The sequence below is a fragment of the Silurus aristotelis genome (assembly GCF_946808225.1).
Source record: "Silurus aristotelis genome assembly, chromosome: 18".
In the NCBI taxonomy this organism is placed as follows: Eukaryota; Metazoa; Chordata; class Actinopteri; order Siluriformes; family Siluridae; genus Silurus; species Silurus aristotelis.
In genome coordinates, this window is record NC_139591.1 from 15,956,074 (window position 1) to 15,981,796 (window position 25,723).

Below are 25,723 nucleotides of genomic sequence, written 5' to 3' on the forward strand. Positions count from 1 at the left end.
GGGGGGGGGGGATGATGACACGTCTTTCTTGGCTGGGGAGATACCTCTTTTATAGAATTAATAAAATATTATACTGTCTGTTTGGTAAAGAACAGACCAAATAATTATAATGTTAATTCCATTACCGTCAATTTAACAACTTAATTTAAATATTTAGGAGTACTTATAACCCGTTATAATTACTCATAAATATTAGCTTTTTTTGCAAGCTAAATTCGCTACAATTGTTACAACCTCTTCCTAATGCCCAGTGTGAATTACGGATAGTCGCTTCTAAGATCAACCAAAATAATGAATTTCTTTTACTTTTAATTACATTTTAAGTACATTTAAAAAAGGATGCTTTATATATATTTTTTATATTTTTACTACTTAACATTTCAAATGAGCTCCGCTGTTTGCATTTCTTTTGTAGGTCTGTTTTGCATTAATTTTCTGTGCTGGCCATTGAAATGTTTACTGTTGTATATGTTCTGTTTGTTCTGGTTGTGCAAGTCTGTCCTTGAACACAGGTATTTCTCATGTCCCTGTGTGCTACTCATCCCAGTCCACTGTGGATGAAACTGACCGTGATGATTAGATTAACCTGCATACAGAGACTTTGCCTCTGGCTCCTAATTGTTACAGTGCACTCAATGGTCATGGGTATTCTCTCTGAACTCTCTCATTTGCAGCCGTGCTGTCTGATTAAAAGAAAGCGTCTACCTATTTTACCTAATTCTGTTGATCAGCCAAGACATGACTGAAAAAGGAGATAGTGGTTCTAGATTGAATATGGCCACAGTGCTATTTTTATATAAAGCAGATTGTTAATGTAGTTTAAGGTGTGTTAGCTATGCTAGCTATTTACAATAAATTATGTTTTATATTTTATTGGTTTATGCTAGATATAAGCAAACTAACAAGAGTCACTGAAGTCTCTGTTCTCGCCTTTCAAAGTTTATTTTCCTTCCTAATAATTCCATAGACATTTAATGAGAGGTTTTATATGACTGAATAAGATGGAAAAATGGTTGAAATTTCCCCCCCTTCATTTTGGTGTGCTGTAAATAGTAACTATTTGGAAATAAAAATTTGTTTAGATTTTTTGCTTGCTATTTTCCATACTAGCAATACTGTACTAACACTATTGCTGTCAATACCAGATCTGTGCATCCCTGAGGAAGTCTCACCTCTGTATCGCAGCAGTAGGGAACCTGGGCGTGGCTGCTTCTTGCTGCTAAAGTGAATAGAGATCTGATTGCTGGAGCTTTTTACCACCAGCCCTTTTGTCAGCCCTGACTTGTTGGCCAGGATGGAGGGTTCCAGGCCACCTAGGTCTTCCAGCACCACGTTCTCACTTTCCACCAGTGTCACATTCAGCACCTGCAAACATAAAATGTTTGTATAGAGAGAGAGATCTAAACCATCATGGAGACAAAGCATGACTACTAGAAAGCAACAGCTAGACGGTGATGTTTGCCGAAAGTTAAATTGAGATTGAACATGAGATTGTAGACAAAATACAATACATACTCTTTCTTCTGTAGAGTTTGGAAGTTATAAGCCATGATTCAATCTTCACCTCATCTAGTCTCATTTGTATTAAAATGTGATTGATTTGACATCATTAATCATCCGAATCCATTAAAGCTTCAGGAGGCTTATTAGCACTTTATTCTCCTTACTGATAAAAAGAATATATAATATTCTTTCTCCTGGACGTTTCTTTATTGGCTCTGAGACCCATCTGGGTTTTAATTCATAATTTAGTTTAAAGCAGTTAATGTATGTGCTCATAAGAGCTCTATAGATTGGTCAGTCTTTACAGCTTTTATGTATAAAATATTGGAGAACAGTAAGTAAATTTCCAAGTAAATTACATTTGTGTTAATACTCCACATAAAATATTCTATACACATTATTTTGGATATACAGTATGTTTTTAACCTTTAGATCAGAACTAGACTAGGTCAGACTAGGGTCTGCCATTCCTCATATGAAAAAAGGAAAAAGAGGAAAAATTTCAATTGAAAACTTTGGAAGTCCCTGAATAGCTGATCTCTATTGTACAATAAGTTTGATTTTCATAGGAAAAAGTTTGGGTACCCTTTGTTTTACATCATTTGTATCCCAAAAGTCCCTTTGTATTTAAACTACACCCTGACTAAAAGTTTAGCGACTGCCGTCGTTTAACGAGAGCACATTGAGGGAAAAATAGCCTTCCACCACCGAAAAGGTCAGTGCTATAATTATTGCAGCATTCGAGGCTCTGAGCGAAGGAGATTTGTACTGAAGGAGTTCCATTACCGAGTCGGATCTGGAGGCCTTGGTGAGGGCAGGACCCTCCTCCAACTGCCTCTCTCAGGTAATGAAAGTGTCAGAGCGAGAGAAGAATCTCAGCCACACCGAAGTGCCAAAATTAATTTGGTCACTCTGGAGGAACCGGCCGGCCCTTGTCATCCAAGAAGCGGAGAAGAGACAGTGTCAAGGAACCTCTCATCCTCTTACACTTCATAATAATCATCTGCAATTTATCTGCTTTTTACTGGTGGAATAGCAAGCATTGAAGCCAAAAGTATTGAAATTCTTAAATATTAAAAATATGTTGTGGTCCTGAATACAGTACTTTTTATGTAGTGAATTTATACCCTGCAATTCTATATTGGAAATGTTTTGTAAAATATTGCCTATAGAATATAGTGAGGAGAGACATGATGCATTGCTGTCATGGCCAAGGCTATATTGTAAAGGTTTTTTTTCCCAAAAGCATTATCAAAAACATTTTGTAGTGAAACACTACAGTGAAGTTCCATGTATATAGCATTCTTAATCTTGCTTGGCTCTGCCTTGACCACACTCACCAACTTCCTGCCAGTATATAAGAATGTGATTTAATCCTAAAGCATAGATCTTTGTGTTTCAGAGTCTCCCAGATCAGTACTTGCCTAGTCTGGTCCTGTTTTTTTAATTTATTGGAATTAGCATGCTAACACAATTTCGGTACGTACATTAGAAAAACTTTAGCATTGCAAATCTCCCCTTTTCCTTATTGTACCTCTGACAACCCTAAAGGCTTGAATCTGCTTATGATGATGCATAGATTCTAATCATAATTTTTCAACTAGACTTAAAAACATGGTGCATATTTAGAATAACTCTCTAGTTGGATATAGGTGAAATTAGCATGTGTGGCTATCTGAATTAGCAAATCTGTTCACGCTAAACGCTCTGTTAATCTAAACAGTTAATTGTATATTTATTAACTCAAACAAGACTTCACACATTGGTACAGGAAAATATAAATAAGAGCCAACTAATTAAATTAATTGTATTATTGTGTATGTATTGCAAAACCACTGGCTGGGTTTTCTCGTAAGTGTTGCCCTCCAGGAGACTGGAGTAAGATAAAGGTGAAGTTTAACAAAACTGGACTCCCATTTTTTATATGTGGAATCATCAATGGCATTAGGGTTCTGTTGTAGCAACAAAATCATACAATGATGGTGACTATAAGCTTTTGGAATTGGTCCTTAAGTTATTGCTCTCAAATAGACAGAAGGGGAAGCGAGTTTAAAAGGCATACATGCAGAGGAACCAGGTCCAGGTGTAAAACGGCAGCCATTACTATGTACGTGATTTGCTTATATACAACTTGCAAAAAATGCTTTTTTGCTTGAATAAAATTTGGAGCACAATACAGTTTCTGTGGTTTGCACTTAAAAAATTAGCTAGTAAAATGTACAAATAAAAGCAATAAGATGGAGATAATACAAGAGAGTTAGTGAGTAAGTAACAGAAAAACACAGAAGCTCTTTAAGTTTAGCTCCGTCATTCTAAAGGGGGGAGGAAAAAACATTTGCTGATTATCTCCTAGGCCACAGCTGAATGCAAAATGAATGCACTTCAATATTGTCCTGCTCTTTCTCTCTCATTCTGTCCTTTAGAGATGTAATTTCATGTTGGCTGTTCTGATTACACACACGTTTATGTTTTAGCTTCTTGCATGCATTTAAAGGTCGCTGGTTTATACTCCACATCCTGTGTTCCAAAGATTACTTTATTAAAGAGGCAGGGTTCAAAACAGGACAAATGCTCTAAAAATAGATTAGTGCTCCAAAAGCTTCAGGTCCATCTGGTGTGGTTCTGAAGTGTGAACATAACACACTCTGGCCTACATTATGGTCTGGGAAAGTTACAAGCTAATGATATTGCAACTGAAACAAATGGTTGCAAAATAAACCTCTCCTGATAGTCAACCCATACGGAAATCTGATATATAGCAATATATTGCAAAGCACATATGTTGCATTCATGTTCATGTTTAAATTTTACAATTATAGACATATGTCAGATACTTGTACATACAGTATATGCTACCTAAATTTCAAAATATCACAAAAATGGCATTTATATATGTGTAACATATATATATATATATATATATATATATATATATATATATATATATATATATATATATATATATATATATATATATATATATATATGACCGGGTAGAACGCCTTGGAGGTCAGGAAAGGCTGAACAAAGCATGGAGCAAGCCTCCAGGTGGCCGCCCCAAGCACGTTCTGGTCGATGTGTTGAGGCAGAGCGACGCCCTCGGCAGAGGTCTGAGGCTGAGCGACGCCCTCGGCGGAGGTCTGAGGCGGAACAACGCCCTCATCGGACGTCAGAGGCGGAGCGGCGCCCTCGGCGGAGGTCTGAGGCGGAGCGCCGGGACTTCAGACAGGCTTGGGGCATGCTCGGCAGGGCAGACCGGCTTGGGAGCATGCTCGGCAGGGCAGACAGGCTTGGGGGCATGCTCGGCAGGGCAGAAGTGCTGGGTAAAGTCCGCAGTTAGGCAGGAAGGCTGAGGTTGGGCAACCCCCCAGCAGAGCTCAGGGGCCGGAGAGACAGCCGATTCAGGAGGTTATTCAAAACCATTTGGTTTGTCAGAGATTGTTCCTGATGCACCTGAAAATACTCATCTCTCTGCTGGGGGCTGAGCTTCAGAATTTTTTACCGTCCCGGTTGGGTCCCTGAATTGCCGGTCAGTGGCAGAGCAAGAGCAACGCTTCAAAACATCCGCTGGCTCCGTTTTGTGGCCAGATTATTCTGTCAGGAAACAGGGGTGCTACGGGTGCAAGGCTAGGTGAGTATGAACCTAAATGCAGGATGCACAGAATTTAATATAAAAGATTAAGCAAAGGGGCAAAGGCAAAAACACAATCCAAAAACAGTCTAGGGTTAAGGCACAGGCAACAGGGCAATACAGGAAAGCAAAACCAAAAACTAAAAAAACAGTCCAAAATATCGAAAGCCGGCAAACAGAACAATACCGGGCAGAGCAAAACATAAACCAAAAACAGTCCAAAGTCCAAACCTGGTAACTAGGGAGACAGAGAAGAACGAGGAACAGGTTCAGGTAAGGATCAGGGTAGGGATCAGGGTAAGGATTCAGGATCAGGATACAGAGCAGGCAGGATGGCTCAGGGGCTAGGAAGACAGTAAAATAATCTGGCCCTGAGCTAAAGTCTTGGTTGTCCTTAAATACCGGGAGACGCGGGAAAAACGGCAAGATGGCCACCGACCCGGAAGTGCTCACTGCGAAACCGGAAGTGCATGCCGTGAAACCGGAAGTGTGCCCAGGAGATCCTGACACCTGTAGTCTGATGAGACTAAGATACACTTGTTTGGTTTAGATGGTGCAGCATTTGTGGCGATAAACTGGTAGGGAGTACGAAGAAAAGTGTCTTGCCTACAGTCAAGCATGGTGGTGGTAGCATCAAGGTCTGGGGCTGCAGAAGGGATTGCTGCTGGTACTGGGGAGCGTTTTCCTTAAGGGAAACAGATTCCAATGTGTACTATGACATTCTGAAGTAGTACATGATGCCCTCACTTCAGAAACTGGGCCAAACATTATGAAGAAGTGGAAGAGGATCCCAACAAACCTGGCATCCCTGCTTCCACAAGCCAAAAATTAAGCCTTTATTTTGTCCTGCACAATTCCCCTTCTGACCCACACACATACTCACACATGTCTTTCTGTCTCTCTCTGTCACACCCACGAACACAACCCTAGTCTTAAGTTTCTTTAACATTAAAAAACAAACACAAAAAAAACATAATAATAGTCTATCTATAATTATCTGCATTTTTGGTCGTTTAGGATAATGTATTTGTATCGGGTTATGTCGCCACTCTATAGCTAAATAGTTTAAAATTATATCTGAAACAGACAGATCTACGCACTGCACCAGGCAACATGACAAAAGATCTGCTGTTTCTACAGTTTAATGATTAAAGGAAATGATCCGTGTAACAAGTTTGAGAGCTCCCCACTGAGAAAACACATGATAGACCCAGGGTAAGTTTGAACTTTTCATATTTTCTTTCACACCCCTTCAGCGGCTCACAGAAGCACAGACCCTGAATTAAAAAAAAAATAATAAAAAAATTGGCGTCTTTTAGCTCGCTCTGTACCTTTACAGCAAGATACTCTCTAAAGCATCAACAGGAACACACACACACACACACGCACACACACACACACACACACACACACACCCCAGACAGACAGAGAGAGAGAGACATAAAATAAATGCAGTGAAGCCAGGTTCAGGTCTGCAACCTTAGCTATTAATTTTCTAATTTATCTTTAAACCCCAACAGGCAAGCCAATAATAAGTCATGCCTTGGTATAGTCCACAATGGGGACCTAAGGCTTGTTAAACCAAATAATAACATACTCAAATATTAAAATAAAAGGTTATGTACAGAGAACCTTGGAACACTGCTCTAAATCCAGTGTGAAGTTTCTAGAAATATTCATGATTAAATAGTCTTTATTTAAAATTTTAAGTTTATGAATGCCCTGAACTGCTGACCATGATTATGTTACGCAATAAATCATAATTGTATTTTGTTAAAATAATGATATAGTAAGTCAAAATTGTGATTATTTTTTTTCTTTCGCTTTTTCTTTTGCTGACTTTTTGAGAATTAAAATATGCACAACCCTAAAGTCCTTGGCTGTCTGTAGATGACCCTAGAGTATGTTGACTATAGATTACGCTATGCTTGTTGTTCTGCTTTAGAATGATCGATGTTCCACAGTACAAAATGTGTGTGCAACCCTCTCCCAGAAGTCAGAATTCAAAGGACATCTCTGAGAGAGAAAACAATCTTTGTGGATGGCCTCAGATGGCTCCCTGCCTTCAGGGAACACAGCAACTTAACCAAAGGACCGTTCGTCACCTGGGTGTGATGAGAAGCTGAGCTGAAATCTGCCGCTCTCTGCACGCCCCCGGTGTAACAGGGAAGCGCTGTGAAAGTGCTGAGGGAGCTGTGCGTAGGCCACTGTTATTTTCGCCTGGGTGTCCACATTCAATTACGGAAGGGTTATAGGCTTTAGATGCTGCTCTCAGGGTGCAAGTCTCTGACATCGGAATGGTGTGTAATACAGTTGCGGTGTGAGATGAATCTTAAGAATGTGGCTTATATAAAAATATTGGCAGTATGATGTCTACAGTAGCAGAGAGTTGCATAAATCACTGTTTAAAATAGACAGAAGGATGTGTACCAGGAGACAAATACAAGAGCCCTTGTGCTGTCCTTGTCTGCTGGATTTGCCTTCCTGTAAATAAGATAAGTCATTATTGAACATCCCACTGTGCCAGTGTCTAATACACACAGCCTTGACATATGCACTGAAGGACAGGACGAGTCCCCACAAGCCTGTCATCTGTCACAAACTCTGCAGCCTGACACTGCAAGCCCAGGACAGCTGTCCACTTTTCAATTATTAAGAATCATAACTGTGCTAGACTGAATGAGCATTCCTCCTGTTGATGAATGTCAGCCAAACACAAAAGGGACCACCTGCAGAAAGTCAAGCACAAACTTGAATATTGCCAATCTGGATATGGATCAAACTAATATGTTATTTTAATGAGACCACAGAAAAAAACCCGTCCTTTTTGCTAAATGATACAGAAGGACACAAGCTTTTGTCTGGATTTAACTCCAAACTGTTTTACAGAGAGTAAACTATTTGCACTATTATATTTAGTTGTAACCGTTCCTATATCCTTTAATCTCACACAGCTAATCATACACAGCTACATTTTAACGGGTGGAACATCACATTTTTCATTTGAGCTGATACCCGCTGTCAATACTGGCCAAATATTAGCAAAAATTATATAAAAACATTTATTGTATATCAGATCCTTTTAATAGACTGGACTTGGATTTGGAAGACCTATTTTGGAACTAAAATTATAGTGTTTGTATAAAGAGTCCTGACTTATTTTTGGTAAGATTCTATTATGTATATGTGTGTGTGTATTTATTATTTTATATCAATGTCTGCTTAAACATAGAGCATTTGGAAGATGTCCTTATCCAGAGCAATTTACATTTATCTTATTCATATAACTGAGCAGATATAGGGTTAAGGGCCTTGGTCAGGGACCCGGGAATGGCAGCTTATTGTGGCTGAGATTTGAACTCACAACCTTCAGATCCAAAGCCAAATGCTTTTTGAATGTTGCAAACCATCCAAAAAACTGGTTAATTACATTAAAATAACTGCAAGCTGTCGTTCCCTTACCAGCCTCTCTTTTTATTACATTTTAATAATTTCAGATATTTCATATCAGCATTATCTTTTAGTGTTATAAAGCACTAACACTGGAGACTCCTCCATATTTGTTAAATTAAAAAGAAAAATCCAATTTATATGAAGTATCCACCATATAAGTCCCTGTGCCTTGATGAGCTTGTTAATATGAACCTGCTATTAGAGTAATAACAATACTGTCAGAGCTGCTGACCAGTCAGAATAGAAAATTCAAACTTCATGCTCTACAAATAACGATTATTGAATAACTTTTATGAGAGACTGCCATGTGTTGTTTAGCATGTTGCAACCTGAACTAGACCAAGATGACTGTGTATGGGCAATGAATAGGAGTAGATATGTGCTTGGGTGTTTTTTAGGCACCTAGAGGTGGACAGAGAGATTTGCAGCAAGGTAAGAAGAAATAAATGACGAGATTGAGATTCCAAAAATAAATTTCCGAATAAGAATTCAATTAAAATCCGTCAGCAGCTGCCAGTGGAGAGTGTGAGCATGTCTGTACGAGACGTCACACTCGTCCTTCAGACATTGTTTTAAAAAGCAAAAGGATTTTAATGAACACTCGACACTGCTGACTTTAGGCCAGGTTAAGAATTAGGAAAAGCTGCAAATAGAAGTGAGAGGAAAAGTTAAATAAATAAATAAACAAACCAATAAAGGAAGTAAAGATACACTGTAGGTTGTGTGTATATTTGTGTAGCATGACACAGAGTGTGTCCACTGGTATGTGATCTATATTGAGAAACATCAGGGCTTACACTGGGACTTTCCTCCTGTCAGTGATATGCGGATAATGACTAGAACAGCGTGTGTTTCAGTGGCTCAGTGTAGTGCGTAGGGGTGCAGCAGAAGTCTTATCAGGGCACCCAGATACAGATTGCTACACTCCCGTGGACTTAGCGATGTGTGTGTGTTTGCTCCTTCACCTCGGGGCAGAGACTGGCTATCTGTCCACTGTTCCACTAGTCTGAGTTTTAGAGAATGTGAAATGCTTTAACTTGCATCACTGGTCATCACAGACCAGCCAGCTTGTTTAGAAATCCCTTAACACCTAAAATGCCAATGAATAAAAGAAAAGAAGAATTTAACCATTGAAAATATAGGTACTAACCTATCTCATATAACAATTTATTTGTTATTTCTTATTACAAAATTGCTTTCTCCAGTTAAGGCTGTATTCTTAGCAGAGCAAAAAAAAAAAAAACCCTCTATTTTAATGCTATAGGGCAGTCAGTTTCTGACTGACGAAGTGACCTTCTTAGACAATATCACTGTAAGTAATATAAAATAATGAGTACTTAATTTTTATTTTTTCCTTTGATCTTTGGGAAATTTAGATAATGTATATTCCTGGTGAACATCCAACTCATTTAGGTTACTGTGTAAAATGTAGCATACTTTTTTAAAATTAAATTTGATTAAGTCCATGGACAAAGAGGTTTCATCATGAGATGTAAAATAAACGTAAACACTGAATACATTTTTTATTTTTATTAATATTTTTCAAGATAAAAGTGTATTCCTTTGAGGACTGGTACATGCAACATGTGGCTTTCTAAGTGCTTTATGGCTACATCTGCACTAATTCGGATACATTTTAAAATGCCGTTTTTGTTTTAAAAACGCTGTATGCCGACACTATAGTTTTCAGTCGTTTTCCGAAAGTTTTCTATTTAAAAAATGTTTAGGCAATGTCAAAGACAGGCAGCATCACGTGATTAAAAAGATCATACTTCTACTCGAAAGGGACTGTTGACTGTTTTCAATTTTATCCACTTTATAGAGCATGTTAAAAAACGTTGTTTTCACTTTTTAAAAATGCAGTCTTACTGTGGATGGAGAGAAAAATATGCGTTTTCAAATGAAAATGCATTAGTGTGGACATGGCCTGTGTCATACTGCATATCACATGACTTTGAATTTGCCTTTTGTTTATTTAGTAACACTATTTAAATCTGTTTCTGGATCAGGTTATTCAGCAAGTTCTACAATGCTTTTGTTTAATATTGCTGTATGTTGCTTGCACTTGCACACTTTACCTGCATACAGAATTGTAAATGTAATATCACTGTGACACAAATAGCCCCCAGCCATGGAATCACTTTTTCATGTTTTTAAAATAAACATTTAAATGAACACTGGTGAAATAAAGGCCAAAACATCGTCTTCATTTCCCATTTGCTTAGGAATAAACAAATCTTCAATGTAAATACTTCGTTTTAATACTGAGTTTTAAATTCCGAACCTTTACCTATTGCGTCTGTAGCACACGTCTGATTACTGTGTACATGAATTTTCCTGTACTATGAAAAGACCAGAAAACATGTTTACTAAAACTTACTTTAAAAGATAATCTGCAAGAAGGTCAGGCTGTACAAGTTTTCAAGAAATTTTGTGACTATTCCACAGCACTTCTGAATCTTGTTCCATGTTGTCATGCAACAACAGACTGTACAAGAAAAATAACAAGTTAGAGTTGCTGAATATTTCTGAGTGACTCCTGGTTTCTCCTTACAGTAAAATAATTGGACACAGAGAACCCCAAATTTTCAATCAGTGTAAGAATATTCTTAGCTAGGTTTGACTATTGGTTAGTGATTGCTACCCAGGGCTGGGCAGATCAATAGAACAGTAACCTGGCATGGGCAGATTTTAAAGACATGTTTTTATTTGTAGCTGCCCAACAAGTAGCTTCAACAATCAGGAAAAATCTCTACTGCTTATTGATTTTAGTAAAACAAAACATGGATTGTTAAAAGGAGATCATATTTAAAATCAGGTTTTTCCCCTTTATCATTAATGCCAACTAGTTAACTAACTAGCTGTCCGTACATTTTATGTAGCCTACTCAGTTTCCGTTAAACATGAACATAGAACACAAACAGAAGCTTAAGCTAGCCCACCAGGGGGCTTTTGGTGTTTATTCGGTGTTGTGTTTCCATATACCATATGACCGCTGTATTATTTTCATATAAATGAGTAGAGATGCCATTGTCATTATAATAAGACCATAAACACTATCGATATATAAACAATTATCATAACCATGGCAACAGCAAAGCTGTTCTGTCAGGAATTAGCAGCCTGGTGTTGCCATCATACAGTAATTGTTTTTTTGACGGTCACAATTGGAATTGCAAACTTGAACATCACATCTTAACTCTGGGTGTCCACATACTATTTTACCTGCTAAATGTACAATGGTGCAACTCATCTTGATTTGCATCCTTGCTGCCCGATCTGAACATGATGGTGAATGCAGTGCTTGAGGCAGTGAGGAGAAAAATGAGTGGGGTACATTAAATACTTCACAAGTATCCCCGTTTACCTGTTTATCTCATCTGAACATTTGTGTCCTTTCATCTGACTTTTGTTATCAGCCTGCATGTTATTGTGAACATGCTGTTTCCCCAAAAAAATCTGAGGGTGACACAACATTTATTGTCCTCTTCGTACCTGGTGTGCATTTTACACATTTCCACTGCATATAATAAAATGGCTGAGTGCTACTCAGTTGTGTGAGCTAGAAGTGCTGATGAGTACAAATCCAGTTTGGAGAGACGCTCTCATCTGGAGAGTACTTTAAGGGCCAAGGGAATAATGATTAATATGATTTATTCATGCACTGCCTCATGATACAAAGACATGCTCTGGATTTCCTTTCATCAAGTGCATTTCCCCCGACAGCCCAAATATTTTCCCAAACCAGAGCTTGCTTCTGTGCATCCAAAGTCTCTTTCACGAAACATGAATTATGAAGCAAGATAGATTTCCATCATTCGAATAAAGGAGCTTGAACCCAACTAGCCACTTGTGAATTTGTTCCGGGGTTTAGCTTCGCATTCATTTAAATATATGCATATTTTGAAGCCGAACCATCTGCTTTTCACCTCTTCATCATGTCTCCCGGTGCCCTTGCCGCTGTCCTCTTCCGATGGGAAATAATGTCTCCTCTTGATTTCTCCTTTATGATGCCTAGCTGGGCCAAGGAGCAATTAATGTCACCTGAAAGCAATTCTCAAGGTGGGGGGACGCCATGGGAAAAACTCATTTCAGCTTCGGTGGCAGGACCCTGGAATGCTCATCAGGATCAGACGGCCCTCCTTTATGTCCTGTCAAAGTGCTTGAGGGCTCCAGCATCAATGCTTCTCTCCATCACTTCTCATCTCAAGGTTTATTACAACTCTGTGTGCCTCTCTCAGGCTTCGTTAATCCTTACCGTGGGCTCATTTCATAGAGTTACCAATCAAAATACTGGAACAGGTTTTCAGCAAAATACATTATTCACAAGCAGATGGAAAGATACAGACTGGGGAACCAAGGGTAAATCAGGAAGGGTTATAGTATATAGTAAGATGACAAAAAGCACTCAGAAGACTTGTAGCCTTCTTAGTTGTACTGCATAACCTGTTTTGAGGATACAACTACAAACCCCATTCCAAAAAAGTTGGGGCACTGTACAAATTGTGAATAAAAACAGAATGCAATGATGTGGAACTTTCACATTTTTAATATTTAATTCAGAATACAAAATAAATAACATATCAAATGTTTAAACTGAGAAAATTTATAATTTTAAAGCAAAAATAAGTTGATTTTAAATTTCATTGCATCAACACATCTAAAAAAAAATTGGGACAAGGCCATGTTTACCACTGTGTGGCATCCCCTCTTCTTTTTATAGTCTGCAAACATCTGGGGACTGAGGAGACAAGTTGCTCAAGTTTAGGTATAGGAATGTTGTCACATTCTTGTCTAATACAGGATTCTAGCTGCTTAACTGTCTTAGGTCTTCTTTGTCGCATCTTCCTCTTAATGATGTGCCAAATGTTTTCTATGGGTGAAAGATCTGGAATGCAGGCTGGCCATTTCAGTACCCGGATCCTTCTTCTACACAGCCATGATGTTGTAATTGATGCAGTATGTGGTCTGGCATTGTCATGTTGAAAAATTTAAGGTCTTCACTGATGGTGCCCTTCCAGATGTGTAAGCTGCCCATGCCACACGCACTCATGCATCCCCATACCATCAAAGATGCAGGCTTCTGAACTGAGTGCTGATAACAACTTGGATTGTCCTTATCCTCTTTAGTCCGGATGACATGGAATCCCAGTTTTCCAAAAATAACTTTTTAAATTTTAATTCGTCTGATCACAGAACAGTTTTCCACTTTGCCACAATCCATTTTAAATGAGCCTTGGCCCAGAGAAAACGCCTGCACTTCTGGATCATGTTTAGATATGGCTTATTTTTTGACCTATAGAGTTTTAGCCGGCAACAACGAATGGCACGGTGGATTGTGTTCACCAACAATGTTTTCTGGAAGTATTCCTGGGTCCATTTTGTGATTTCCATTACACTAGCATTCCTGTATGTGATGCAGTGCCGTCTAAGGGCCCGATGATCTTGGGCATCCAGTAAGTTTTTCCAGCCTTGACCCTTATGCACAGAGATTGTTCTAATTTCTCTGAATCTTTGGATGATATTATGCACTGTAGATGATGATAACTTCAAACTCTTTGCAATTTTTCTCTGGGAAACTTCTTTCTGATATTGCTCCATCATTTTTTTTGCCGCAGCATTGGGGGAATTGGTGATCCCTTGCCCATCTTGACTTTTGAGAGACACTGCCACTCTGAGAGGCTCTTTTTATACCCAATCATGTTGTCAATTGACCTAATAAGTTGCAAATTGCTCCCCCAGCTGTTCCTTATATGTACATTTAACTTTCCAGCCTATTATTGCTACCTGTCCCAACTTTTATGGAATGTGTAGCTCTCATAAAATCCAAAATGAGCCAATATTTGGCATGACATTTAAAAATGTCTCACTTCCAACATTTGATATTTTATCTATATTCTATTGTGAATAAAATATAAGTTTATGAGATTTGTAAATGATTGCATCATTATTGCATTATTGCAGCTTTCCTTTATACCAGAGGTATTCAAGGTCCAATTGCATATACAGTATGCTTTGGATATGTAAATAGCATGAATGAGTGGCAGACAGTTGCCACTTACTTCTTTACTGCTCTGTCCTTGTTAGCGTCACCTATGGTCACAATCTGTTGGTAGTGAACAAAATAAAATTTGGCCTTGAGTACAGGCAGTGGTGATAAGATTATTTTACAGGGTTGCAACCCTTACTCTATGTGATAGGGTTAGGATCTTGACAATCCAAGAGAGCCTTGGAATCGAGCCATTGGTTCTACAAATTGAGATGAGACACTTTAAGTAGATTAAACCCATACAAATAAGCCTTCTATTTATCTTCTGCAAAAGAAGTATCAGGAGAAAACCAGTAGGAAAAAGAGACCCCATGGAAGCCCGGGACCTCTCAATTTAGTTTGGGATTATCTGGGGATTCCACATGAAAAGTCGGAATGTGTCAATGTTTCTCTGAAACAATATTTTTTACCTAATCAGCTCTTCATCTGAAATACTTTGCTATGTCAACATCCAGACTGCAGGCTACCATTTGTTGAGCTATGTGCTATAAATAGACAGGAACCACCAGTGGACCATTCTTAGCATAGCACTCTGTCAGGCATCAACTAATGAAGTGAGTCATTTATTCATCTTTAGTAACCACATTATAGTGTCATGATGAATTCAGAGCAATCAATTTCCAGAACATTGCATGCAAGGCACGAATACACATGGCACAAAACAGTTAATTGCAAAGCAGATCAAACAGACTTGCACACATTTTAGAAGGTGAGGGGACACATCGAGAACATTTCAAAACTATGCACAGATAATAATCAGAGCTTTGAGAATTGAAACTTGGACCCTGGATTTCTGAGGCTTGCTGCACCAGATGGTGACAAGTTAAATTGGTAATTAAGTTGGTCTATAGACAACATGTTTTTATCAGGCTTAAAGTGTGTTTACACTGTATCATCTCTTATTGCATATCACCCCAAAAGGCTTCCCTTGTGCAAATATTGACTGATGTCTTTATTTACTGTTGACTGAAATTAGACTTGGACTGCTTAATACACTTGCATATATTTAGTCACTCATCCAGAACAGATGGAATTCTTGTTATTTGTGCCTTAATACATCAACTTGCATGGCAAGGTAAAGGAGGACTATATATCTGTTAATTTAATTGATTAATTTGTTTTAATTAGCTTAAATAGCATGACCGGTCATATATTGCTGACTATCTGATGAGCCTTTCTAATGCTGCCAACATTTACAGTCAATGCCAAGCTTTTTTTGCAGGGAAAAGCAAATTTTAAATGAAAATGCTCCAATCAACAGAGCAGTTCTTCCTGAATGTGAACGAGTCCACATGACAGTGACCGACAGGACTGATTACCAAAAGCATTGATCGGGAAGTTGGGTCGTCATGCCCTTAGATAGTCAGCGTTGACACCAGAGTTGAGCACAGTCACAGTGCCACATAGAATGTTGTGAAGCTCGATCACACAGACAATCAGTTGTGTCCTTGGATGAACTCTCATTGCCAACTTCTCTGCATGGCGCATTTCTGTAAAATGACATAAAACTTCTTCATCCACAAATGAACCTACTCCACTTTTCTAATTAAAAGTCCCATTTATATCCTTGCAAGCATTGCAGCTTGCAATAGCTCTATCACAATAAGAGCCGAATGTCTCGATTTTAATTTGACCCGCCTCTTGATATTAGATCCCAGAGTGTTTGTCAGAGTAGGCCAGGAAATCAATGTAAAGATCAATTCGGAGACAGAGAAAGAGAGAAGCATGTGGGAGAAACAAAGAGAAAGCAGGATGGAAAGAGCTAACTGGATTGGCCCTGGGATAATTGCAGCCTGATTGTAAGCTGATATCAATGTATCTTGACCTGAAAATCAGTCTACATTAGTGAAAGCACTCTGACACTTTCTATGGATCTGTTTTCTTATTCAAGCTGCCTCTGGGATCATGGACAATGCATGCTTTTTGTCCCAGATCAAAATTGACCCAGTTCGATTGCCCAAACTTTCTAGAAGCTTCTAAGCCTCCTCATTCTCTTTGTAATTACTTTGACTAGATTGTGTGAGGAACAGAGAAAAAATTATGTAGTGGACAGTGACAAATAATGCTGATATTCTCAGTAGTGAGTACTGAGAATATAACCAAAATGAATCTGCAAGGTACAGTGGGTGTTGGTAGACTCACAACTCCAGATACTCCAGAGCTCAGCTCAATGTCTGAGGCAAGTTTTGCATTTTCTCATGTTTAGATGGGTTCTCTCATGGTTATCCAGGTTCTGTCTGACCCCCTCGAAACATACAGGTAGACACATTGGCTATGCTAATTCACCCCTAAGGTATGATTCTGCCAGTTGGTGGTGCCCATCAAGAGTAAATTCTCATATACAGTTTTTCTAAGAATCTAAAAATCTCAATCAACCCTGATCAGGATAAAAGGCAGTTCTTTAAGGAATTAATTAAGGAACATGAAACGCCTATTGTATTTTTCATTTCGGTCCAAAAGGATGCTGTATTCCGTACTCATAGCACTATAGGTGCTGGGTAAAATTTAGGGTACATCATCTGGGTGAAAACCAAAAGCTCTGCAATGAGGGCTTATAATTAGTAATTAGTCTCTTGGCTTATTTATAGTTTCATAATGCTGGTGGTCCTTTTGAGTTTTGATATTGTTTCAAGGCACAAAACGCCTAGAATGTCTTTAGTCTCCAACAGAAGACCTGTTTTGGGTTTTAAACAATACCATGGTATGTCCACCCTGTGCTCTCCACTTGCTAAATTCAAACATGCTTGATACACTTAAATTGTATGCATACATAAATTACTTGAACTTTTGTTCATGGACAACAAAACACCTGGGTGTCTATTGAGAGAATGTATTCTACAAATATTGGTAAAATGTAAATGTTTAAAACAGAGAAATGTTCTAATGTGAAAGCCTGGAGGTTAATTTTGCAGCCTTGGACTAATAAAGCAGTGCAAACCGAGTTTTCTCTCTGGGTTCAGCACTCTTTGAAACCTTTGCTTTGCAGATTTAAAAGTGAACCTTTGTCTCTAACAGAGGTACATTTTCTATTATTTTCCTGTCCCATATTAATAGGATTTAAGGGGGAGAATAGCATAAGGATCAGTTCAGTAAGAACCAAACTCGGTGTTCTAGGCTAGTGGAAAAGCACTAGAGCTAGCAAGCAGAGGTCTGTATTCTACTGTTTGACCCAGTTGTTGATTTTAAATGTATACTGAAAAACAACAGTCATTGTTTTGTCTGACTTGGTTATCAGGTCTCCTCTGCCTTTTCATGAGAAAACTTGGGACAAATGCTAACACATCAAAGACACTCCTTTAGCATAAGGCACTATGACAAATTCAGTAGTCTTCACAAAAGGAAGAGTATGCACAAGCAAAAAAATCAAAACACACCTATATTTTAATGTAATGTATTTCAGATACCTAGATGAATGAGCTGTTTCTTTTAGTTAGCCCATAAAATGGGTTTAAAAAAAAATTCAATTACAAAAATTCTTAAGGAATCCATTTAAGTGGCAAAATACCCGCCAACACATAGATTTAAGCTTGACAGAAGCATGCTATGCATCAAACAGGGCATTCAGCAAAGCAAATCTAATTAGAGTACAGAGTACCACGCAAGGGTGCCCTTCAACATGCCGCGTCATCAGTGACTTGTATTTAATCAAGCCTTATCAGCTTCCTAAGAGCAGAGGAACATTGGGGCGGCGGTCATGCTCACGCCTCTATCCCTAATTTTATCTGACAGGGAGTGATAAATGAGCTGCTCTGTCTGGCACAGGTCTCATGTATTCATTGTCTGCGTGTTTACTGGATCCCACACTGAGGGAAATAATGAAGGTCAAGTGGAGAGGTGATTACTCCACAGCCAAATCCAGCGGTACATACGTCTACAAAGTCATTCCTGTTTCCATAGAACACTGAAGTGTAAGTGGGGATAAGTGACTGAAAGCCCTGAATTCACACAAGAACTGGTTTGGGTGAGATTATTACTTGATTAATACTTAATTTAAATGCAATATTTTAGGCTATGTATGTCAAATGTTTACAGACATATGGTGTTTGAGCTTTCGACTTTTATGGCAAATTAACACATTTTATGAGTATGTGAATGTCTTTTTTCCCAATATGTCTTACACCTTTCTCATTCAATCTATTCAGGTATTCTACATGTGGGTGTGAATCTTGGTGGTAGCAATGCCAAGATCTCTGAATAGACCAGAAGGTGTAACAGTCACAGAATCAGAACAGGTCTAATAATAAGAAGTGAAAGGTGAACAGCTTGACCTGACTTAGGCAACACTGTGCTTAAGATTTCTGTCTCTACTAGCAACAGGCTCTGTATTCAGAGGTCCTGCCATGGTACTGCACCCCTCCATTCATTGGAGAATATACAATGTACAAGTTGAATGTATGATTCATTGCCTGCAGTTCACCTCAGAATCAAACACTATGGAGGAGGCGAATACATGTGTAATGCATCCGGGCATGAGTTCTACAGGGCTGTATGGAAAAGGCAGACAATATCGCGTTACATCATGCAAGCTGTACAGGTGAAATGTCATTAATTCTGTTTATAGACTTCAGTTTTCTCACAATTCCTGAGAATTTACATACTTACAAATGTAGGGTATTTTTATTAATATATACCTTAGCTCCTTTTTGATAAAGGTTGCCATAGTTTGTGGCAATCTCTTCACCCTTACATCCATATATTTGTGGAGAATCCTCTATCTATCGCCGTACATAATATTAACTCATTTTCATGATGTGTGCCGGCATTTTTCAGAAGGAGCTTTATTGCCAAGTATGTTTGCACTTACAAGGAATTTGTTTTGGTGACAGAAGCTTCCTTTTTTTGGCGCTCCACTCTAAGCTCACCTTAATGAAGCTAGTTGTCTGTCTCCTCTGTTTGTCTGATAAATCCATCTGCCTGCCTGCGTGCCTGACTCTGTCTGCCTGTCTGTCTGTCATCTCATTTATCTATCTAACTATTCATTTACATGTCCATCCATCCATCCATCCATCCATCCATCCATCCATCCATCCATCCATCCATCCATCCATCCATCCATCCATCCATCGTTATTGATTCCTGTCTATACAATGAATGGACAGTCTGGGCTAAAAGGAAATCAACCCCAGCCTCTACTTATAAGCATTTGTGGTCATGTAAATTTTTAGTTTGAACTAAAATAATTCACTTTAAGTGATTAGTTAACAAATAAATAGTTTTTATTTTATTTTTTAAAGAAAAAACCCTGCTAGCCTGTTTACACAAATAAAAATACATACAGTAAGTTAATGTCTAAAGTAGTACAAAATCCCTTGGAAGTGATTTCGCAGAATGCACAGATCTAAGCAACAGCAGGAATTAAGCTGACTTCAGAACTTCCCATTTCCTTCCCTCCTTCCGTTTTCCTTTCTGGTGCACTGCAACTGCTTACTGAGAGCCTGGACGTGTTTAAGAAAAGGCAGTAAAGAAGCAAGAGAGATTGATTGCTAGTCTGTCTAAAATGAAGCCTAAAGCATTGTGTGTCTGTAAGAGAGACTGTCAGACAGACAGACAGAGAAAGAAAGAAAAAAATAGGAGAATTAGGGTTTTATACTCTCAAAGCAAAGCTTCATTAATCCTAACTACAATGCCAAACTCCTTAGGAGTCAGCAAGCAAAAAAAAACATCCATAACACACTCATGCCCTGGACTTATCGTAAACCCTCCAGAGCAGTGCCGAGAAGGCTCACACATTTCAAAGTCTTACACGGTAAATTGGCTGCTTGGGGAATTACAAATGACAGAGAATGAGTAAATATATGCAATTAATTTTGGGACAGTTTTTCAGGGAGAGTAGGAAACCAAACGGACAATCATAACACACCAATTTGCAAGTTTGTCAGCTAAAGGCCAACCCTGTGGAGAGCTTCTCCAATCAACTCTTTATCATCTGCTATTTTCATTCTGATGAAACAGCAAACACTTCCATGTTCTACACCTTGTTTCCATTTTTTTGCTTTTTAATATGAAATATAAAATGTAAACAAAACATACTTGTTGTTTAGTGTACCACTGGATTGAAGCTTCAAGACTGACAATATGGAAAGCTTAAAGCTACTGGTATAACCCTGTATAAATTTAATCATGAAACCCACACATTATTAACATTGTTTTCCATAATATCAGCAATTAATAGAATACATACATAAAATAGTTTCATAATTTATTACAATAATCATATGTCCCGAAGCCATAGAAACAAGTCTTTAAACAATATCTAAATCTTCAGATCTTCATACCTTCTAAAATCTTCTACTTCTTTTTTTTTTAAAGGAAAATCTGCTTTTAAATGTAGTTAAGGGATGGTACCTGGGGTTTCTCAATAATATTTTATTAGATAGTAGATAGTTATTTGGTGTTACATAGCTTCTACTTGGAATAGAAAACTAGTATAAGATTCTTATAAGCCCCCAAAGTGCATTTATATTATAAGCACATATAAGGCCAGTTAGTGTACACTTTCAAGATGCCTTTGGATAGTTAACCCTACTTAGCTTTTTAAAAGTATTTATTATTATTTTTTATTAAATTATATGGGTTTCTGGAGGACATGTAAAACTCTTGCTCATAAGATTTCTAGAATATTTTTGTTTTTCCATTAGGGTGGATAGATGGCTCTTAAAGGCTCTTTTGATGGATAGGAAAATACTTCAAAACCTTTCTGTCATTGGTCTGCTGGGGATTTCTTAACTGCTGCTGTGAACTGTGATCGCTGATTTTGAACTATGCTGTTTTTGGATATGCTTTTGCTCTCAGCACTGTATGCAAAAAAATTTGATTATTTCAGCTCCTTACAGTACTTGGATTACTTCCTTTTTGTAATAAATGAAGACTAAATGCTTCATTGATAAAGGTATTTTTACCTATTCTATCTATTTACATGTATATTACAGCATAGTGAAATTCTTTCTTTGCATATACGCAAACTTTTGCTTTATGTGCAAACAGAATGACCTCAACTGAATAGGCAGATGAAAATGTAAACCAGGTTACTAAATGTTTTCCAACATAATTATGAATGCATTAGACTTATAACATTAAATGTGCCACGACAGCACAGCTCATGAGAAAATAGAAAACCCCTCTATACCTAAATCCCAGATAGAAGAATGTTGGTGAAAAAGCCAATGTTCTTCTGCATGATGACTCAATTTCTATCAGTCCCTGTCTTAAACTTGTACCTCACTCTTACTTCACAATGGAATTTAAATCCTATTTTCTGCTATTGCAACTGATACATCCAAAATTACATGCCTAGCCACTTGTTCTGCTGCCGCTGCTCAATAGTGTCATATTGACTGCGCTTGGGCTCTTGACAAGAGAGATAACAAGTTCCACATGATTGCATAAAACCCACAACATCTTCCATCAAAAGCTCTGCTGCATTTCCATTTCCATTGAGCCATGCACTGAGGCTTTGCGGGATGATGGGTTTGTCTCCTTTCCTTCGGAGTAATGAAGCCAGACATTTCTGAAACATTTCCCAAGTAATGCAGATTTTCAATTCAATTCAGTTTTATTTCTGTAGCGCTTTCACCAATTGACATTGTCCCGAAGCAGCTTTACAGGATTAAATCGATTACAAATATACATTTTAAATTAATATATTAGTCCCTATAATTAGTAATAAACAAGCAAGTGGTGACAGTGGGAGCGAAAAACTCCCTAAGATGTTATGTAGAAGAAACCATGAGAGGAACTTATGTTTCTTATGAGTACATTATTTTTCTTCTAAATAGGCTACATTCAGTAGACCAATCGAGCTCTATGGAGTTAAACGGTGATTCAATAATTGTTGATTACAGAAGACTATAGATAAAACTTGTTATAATAGCTGACGTATATGTATGTTTAACATTGTAATGTAGCAAGGTCTATAAATAATAAATAGTGGAATTTGACTTACTAAACTTATTTTTAAAAGCTAAATGCATTGTATTTGTGTAAAGAACTTCTAACGTGTTTAATGTATATTTAATTTGTTGAGTGACACTTGCAGTTATTTATGATAATAATCTACCACTGCCTTCTCTGCCAGTTAGGTGGGGCTGTGTGTAAATATATATATTCCTATAACCAGGAATACTAGCTTCCTTAAATGCTAAATATTCTTTTGGTTTAATCCATGTTTTTGTTTAAAATAGTACAATAAACTTCTGATCAGTAATAGCTTAATTTTTAATAAGTGAATTCTAATATTTAACAGTCCTAACTTTAGATCAAAATTGTAGGCTTTGTATTCAGTCTTTCTAGTCGAATGTTAAAATACTAAAATACATTTTCTAAGAATTTTTTACATTTTGATTTCACTCAAGGAACAGTCTCAATATGGTGGCCCCTGAGTGACAACTCAGTGTATCTAGCAGATGGTCGTTTTAGACTGCTAGTCTGCTCCCTGCAGGAAAACATAAAAAAAACAGGAAACTACATCACAAATTTCAGCACACGTTTTTTTATATAATTTTCTTTGCCTTTCCTTATCCCTTTTTTTTTTAAGTGCAAAGAGGAGGAGAAGTCAGATAGCTCAGAAATGGAGCTAGTTGGGAGTGTTAGCTCAGCAGTTAAGGTGCTGGGTTACTGACCGGAAGGTCTGGGGTTCAAGCTCCGGTATTGACAAGCTTCATTTGTCTCTGCTATTAACTCATGCAGCTGCATGTGATCCTTCGTCCTGGGCAAATGTCCGACGAATATGTTTATGTTTATGTATGTTCATTATATTTCATCTGTCTTGATATATTTAAATATTGTACCTTGTAAAGTGTCCTTGAGCTTGGGAAAGGCACTATATAAATTAAACTTATTATTACTTATTAAAAATGTCTGTATTTTGTCTGATCTTGATGCTGATTAGCTATCCGGTGGACCAAAACAGTATTATCTATTCTCAAGGTGTTTTTATTTTCAAAAGTTATTAACTTGTTGAACTTATAGAAAAGCATAAGAGACCAGTTTAACAGATACTAATTAGTGTGCTTTGGATACATGAAAAGGATCAGCCAGCACTGTAGACCAAATAAGGATTGCATAAAAAAAAATCACACATTGTTGTTTATGAGAAATAGCTGACCTGAATTTCAACTCCATAGCCAAGATAGACCGTCACAGAGTAGGTGCAATCCATAGTGGATTCGAATGAATCAGAGATTGGTGGCATCTCGATGTAGCCTGCAGCATCTGTCAAGTTCATGTTGCACTGACCTGGAAAAGAAAAGCACACAGAGATAAGCCAAATAGACAAACAGGTAAAACTTAATCCTGGCTCTTCTTGATTCTCTGTAACAGGGATTACCAATTGGTGGATTTATATGCAGATCATGAAAATATTTTGTGTATATATAATATAGCCATAAACAAATCACTGACCAACCAACATTAGTATCTAATCTAAATACCGAAGCTCTAGCATACTCATCCACTCATACTGAGCTATGCTTTGTAAACTTACTTTAATTCAATGTAAATGTAAAAAAATGGTAAGTTAATGCTTCACTCGTAGAGGAACGATAGATGGCTGGAATAACCTCTGTCTTAACATTGTTATATTTGTCACTGACCCTCATGAAACCAAGAAGCTATTCCTACTTCAGTGAGCAATTAACCTAGTGGCTCTTTGTACCAAAAAGTTTGGCAAAAAAATCAGCCAGAATTTGCTTTGTTACAGAATATTTTATTGGATGAGTTGCGAGTTCATTACACATTAGCTGTTTAAAGCTCTTACACCTCACTTGACAGCTTAGCTGTTTTTTTTTTTTTTTTTTTTTTAACATTAAAAAGATGTAACCTTGGGATGAATTTTTACATTCTCATTGGTTCTATTCAGTGCTAGGTCTTTCGCATGGTGCATGATAGCTCTAAATTAAAGACCACAATAGGAATCCTTGCTTTAATATCACTTATGTAATTCGAGCTGTATTAACAATACAAGAATTTGAGCAATAGCATCTTTATAATTATTTTATGATTTTCAAATACAGTGGAACCCGGTTATGTCGATGTCCTAGGGGGTCGCCAAAAAGCATCGAGGTAACCGATGATCAAGATAAACGAAAATCAAAATGGCGGCAGTATATTAACATGCTTGAAATTTCTTTATGTACATGATGTGCGTTAATAAATGAGAATGTGCATGCACGTGTTTTTGAAGGTTTTTTTTACACAACAGCGTTGCCGCGATTTGTTTGATGAAGGCATGCTATAAAAATACATACAGTACATGTTTATCTGTCAGGAATCCACCTGCCACGCCCCCTTCGGCCCCCTTCAGCGTGTCAGGTGCTTTCTCGGCCGCTTTCTCTGAAGCTCCCGGCTTCAATCGCGCACATATGGTGCCCGTTTAGCATCATCACCAGCTCCTATTTAAACTTCCACACTCTCACTGTCCGTTATTGTTGGTATATGTTGGTTCACGGCGGTCGTTGTTATCGCTCATGTGTATGGTACGTGTCTTCCCACCGGCACTCTCTCAACGGCTGCTCTTTTCTTCCCAAAGCGCACCGCGGATTCCCCACGATTCTGCCGGTGTTCATTCTATGCTTTTGCTCATCCCACGTTCCGCGCCGCCAAGCGCGGCTTTCGCCTCCCGTTCATCGCATAACATTTAACAACAAAAGGCATGTGTGCCCTAACTAACAGCAGAGATTCACCAGTATACAATACAACACCTGTAGCAGATGTAAGGCTTGATTTTTCCGCCACTTGTTTGATGAACTCGCGGTGCAGCCGAGATAACCGACGTTAAATGGCAAATTTTTCCCCCCTTGTGCTCGAGATACTAGGGTTCGGCGACATAAAAAAAAAAAAAAAAAAAGAATTTGGCGGTTCCACTTCAAAAACGTTGACTTAATAGGGTTGTCGAGGTAACCGAGGGCGAGATAACCGGGTTCCACTGTAGATTAAAGCAAAAAATCTTAATTGTTTTGCTTTTGTAAATTTCCCGTTGGGATGAATAAAGTTTTAATCTATCTTAACCAGACATTTGTTTTTTTGTTTAGAGTTGAGGAAGGATAGAATATAAATAAAAAATTACACCTATGTGGAAACAGGGAATACAC

At 38.0% G+C, this 25,723-nt stretch overlaps 1 protein-coding gene and 1 long non-coding RNA gene across 7 annotated transcripts in view; one reads left to right on the top strand and one right to left on the bottom strand.

Annotated features, from left to right (window-relative positions):
• The window catches only part of sez6a (seizure related 6 homolog a), a 129,522-nt gene that overhangs the window by 42,715 nt on the left and 61,084 nt on the right, over positions 1-25,723 (bottom strand). For all 6 annotated transcript variants that reach the window (XM_083568421.1, XM_083568423.1, XM_083568420.1 and 3 more), the window contains 2 exons: positions 23,740-23,870; positions 1,173-1,365 (listed from right to left, as the gene is read on the bottom strand). In XM_083568421.1, coding sequence (XP_083424547.1) covers positions 1,173-1,365; positions 23,740-23,870 — 324 coding nt within the window. The remainder of the gene's footprint in view (positions 1-1,172; positions 1,366-23,739; positions 23,871-25,723) is intronic.
• Positions 6,944-17,596, top strand: LOC310741119. Its single transcript, XR_014537845.1, has 4 exons — positions 6,944-9,875; positions 10,597-11,848; positions 11,905-13,716; positions 14,570-17,596. It is a non-coding gene; the product is annotated as an uncharacterized lncRNA (long non-coding RNA).